Raw genomic sequence first — 1,553 nt, forward strand, 5'->3', positions numbered from 1 at the left:
GTATAGACGTTTATAGTCTAGAAGTTCACGTAGAGTTTGTTAGTGAATTAAAGATTTATTATTTGTTTGCGGGGGGAGGGGGGCGATGTGAAAGCACATTATAATATGGTCCGTGTTGGTTTTCCCAGTCACGATTTCGTTATGTCCGGGCCCTTTGAGTCTGAACGATAACAGTATGCGATCGTTACGCGTGCCCCGGATAAGCTGGAAATTATAACGGCCAGATCCAAATAAAATTACCGTTTGTCTGTGTGGCTGACTTTTCTATGACCCTGGATATATCGGCCGAATATCCTTTGGGTGGCTGGAGGCCGCTGCTGTTATATGTTCATGCAGCAGCGTTTTTCATTATGATTATGCGCCGCATTATTATTATTTTTGTTTTTGCTGTTGTTGTTGTTGTTGTTGTTGCTATTGCTGCTGTTGTTGTTGCCGTTTTCATGAGCGTATTTCTGTGTGTGTGTGTGCCCCCAGGAGGACAAGTACTGCGGCGTGTGCGGTGACCGGGCGTTGGGCTACAACTTTGACGCCATCTCCTGCGAGTCGTGCAAGGCTTTCTTCCGCCGGAACGCGCCCAAGGGACTTGTGAGTACATTGAAGAATATTCATCATCACCAATGCATTTTACTCCTGGCAGGGTATAGGCCACATACAAGGAGTTTACTGTAAACTCCTTGGCCACATACAAGCTCCTCCCATTTATCTCTATCCTGGGCCATCCTTCCTAGCTCGTTCCAAGTTAGCTTCATCTCTCTCATGTCCCTTTCCACATATCTCCTCCATGTCTCTCGTGGCCTACCCCTGCCTCGTGCTCCCTGTGGCCACGAATATAATAAGAATATTATAATAGTATTAATAGATAGCCGTCTCTCAGCTGGTTTCTCTTATTTCGTAGGCTGGAGTCTGTAGAGTCGCAATGTGGGTCCGGGTGGTTGACTGGTTCTCTGGTGGGGTTCGCTCTTTATTTCCTATCGAACGTCTATCATCTTTATCGCCCCTCCTTCTTTTTTTGTGTTTGTTACTCTCTTGTTATACCTCTAATCTTCGGCACTAATATGACCTCATTGTGTTGCAAGTGCCGTAAAACACGAGCTAAAACTTAAAAAGAGTCGCAATGTGGGTGATTGGCGGATGCTCTGGTGGGGTTCGCTCCTTATTTCCTATCGAATCGAGATCCCTCCTCCTTTTTTGTGTTTCTTACTCTCTTGTAACACCTCTCATCTTCGGCACTTACATGACCTAATTGTGTTGCAAGTGCTGTTAAAACTCTTACTAAAACAAGGTTGTTATTGGTCTTAGTTTTTCATTCTTTTCATTGTTTGATGTCAATAATGATAATAAAAAAAGGGGGGGGGGGGGGGGCAGGTTGTTAAAGAGAGGAGAGTTTTTGTACCTTTGTCGTGGAAGACTGTATACTGTAAATCTGTCTTACTTAAAAGTAAAGAGTGTGCTAAGAGTATAAAGTATAATGGTCTTTATGTACATTTATTGTGTAAGAACAGGAACTTACCAGCGAGTGAGAGATTGAATAGTTTGAAGGTTGGTTAGTTGAG

General features: G+C 43.7%; 1 protein-coding gene across 1 annotated transcript in view; it reads left to right on the forward strand.

Annotated features, from left to right (window-relative positions):
- Nucleotides 1-1,553, forward strand: part of LOC101858298 (nuclear hormone receptor HR96) — a gene marked incomplete at its 5' end in the record, with an annotated part of 199,067 nt that overhangs the window by 178,790 nt on the left and 18,724 nt on the right. The window contains 1 exon segment of the mRNA XM_005106398.3: nt 475-585. Coding sequence (XP_005106455.2) covers nt 475-585 — 111 coding nt within the window.

This window comes from Aplysia californica, unplaced genomic scaffold (assembly GCF_000002075.1).
Source record: "Aplysia californica isolate F4 #8 unplaced genomic scaffold, AplCal3.0 scaffold00531, whole genome shotgun sequence".
NCBI lineage: Eukaryota > Metazoa > Mollusca > Gastropoda > Aplysiida > Aplysiidae > Aplysia > Aplysia californica.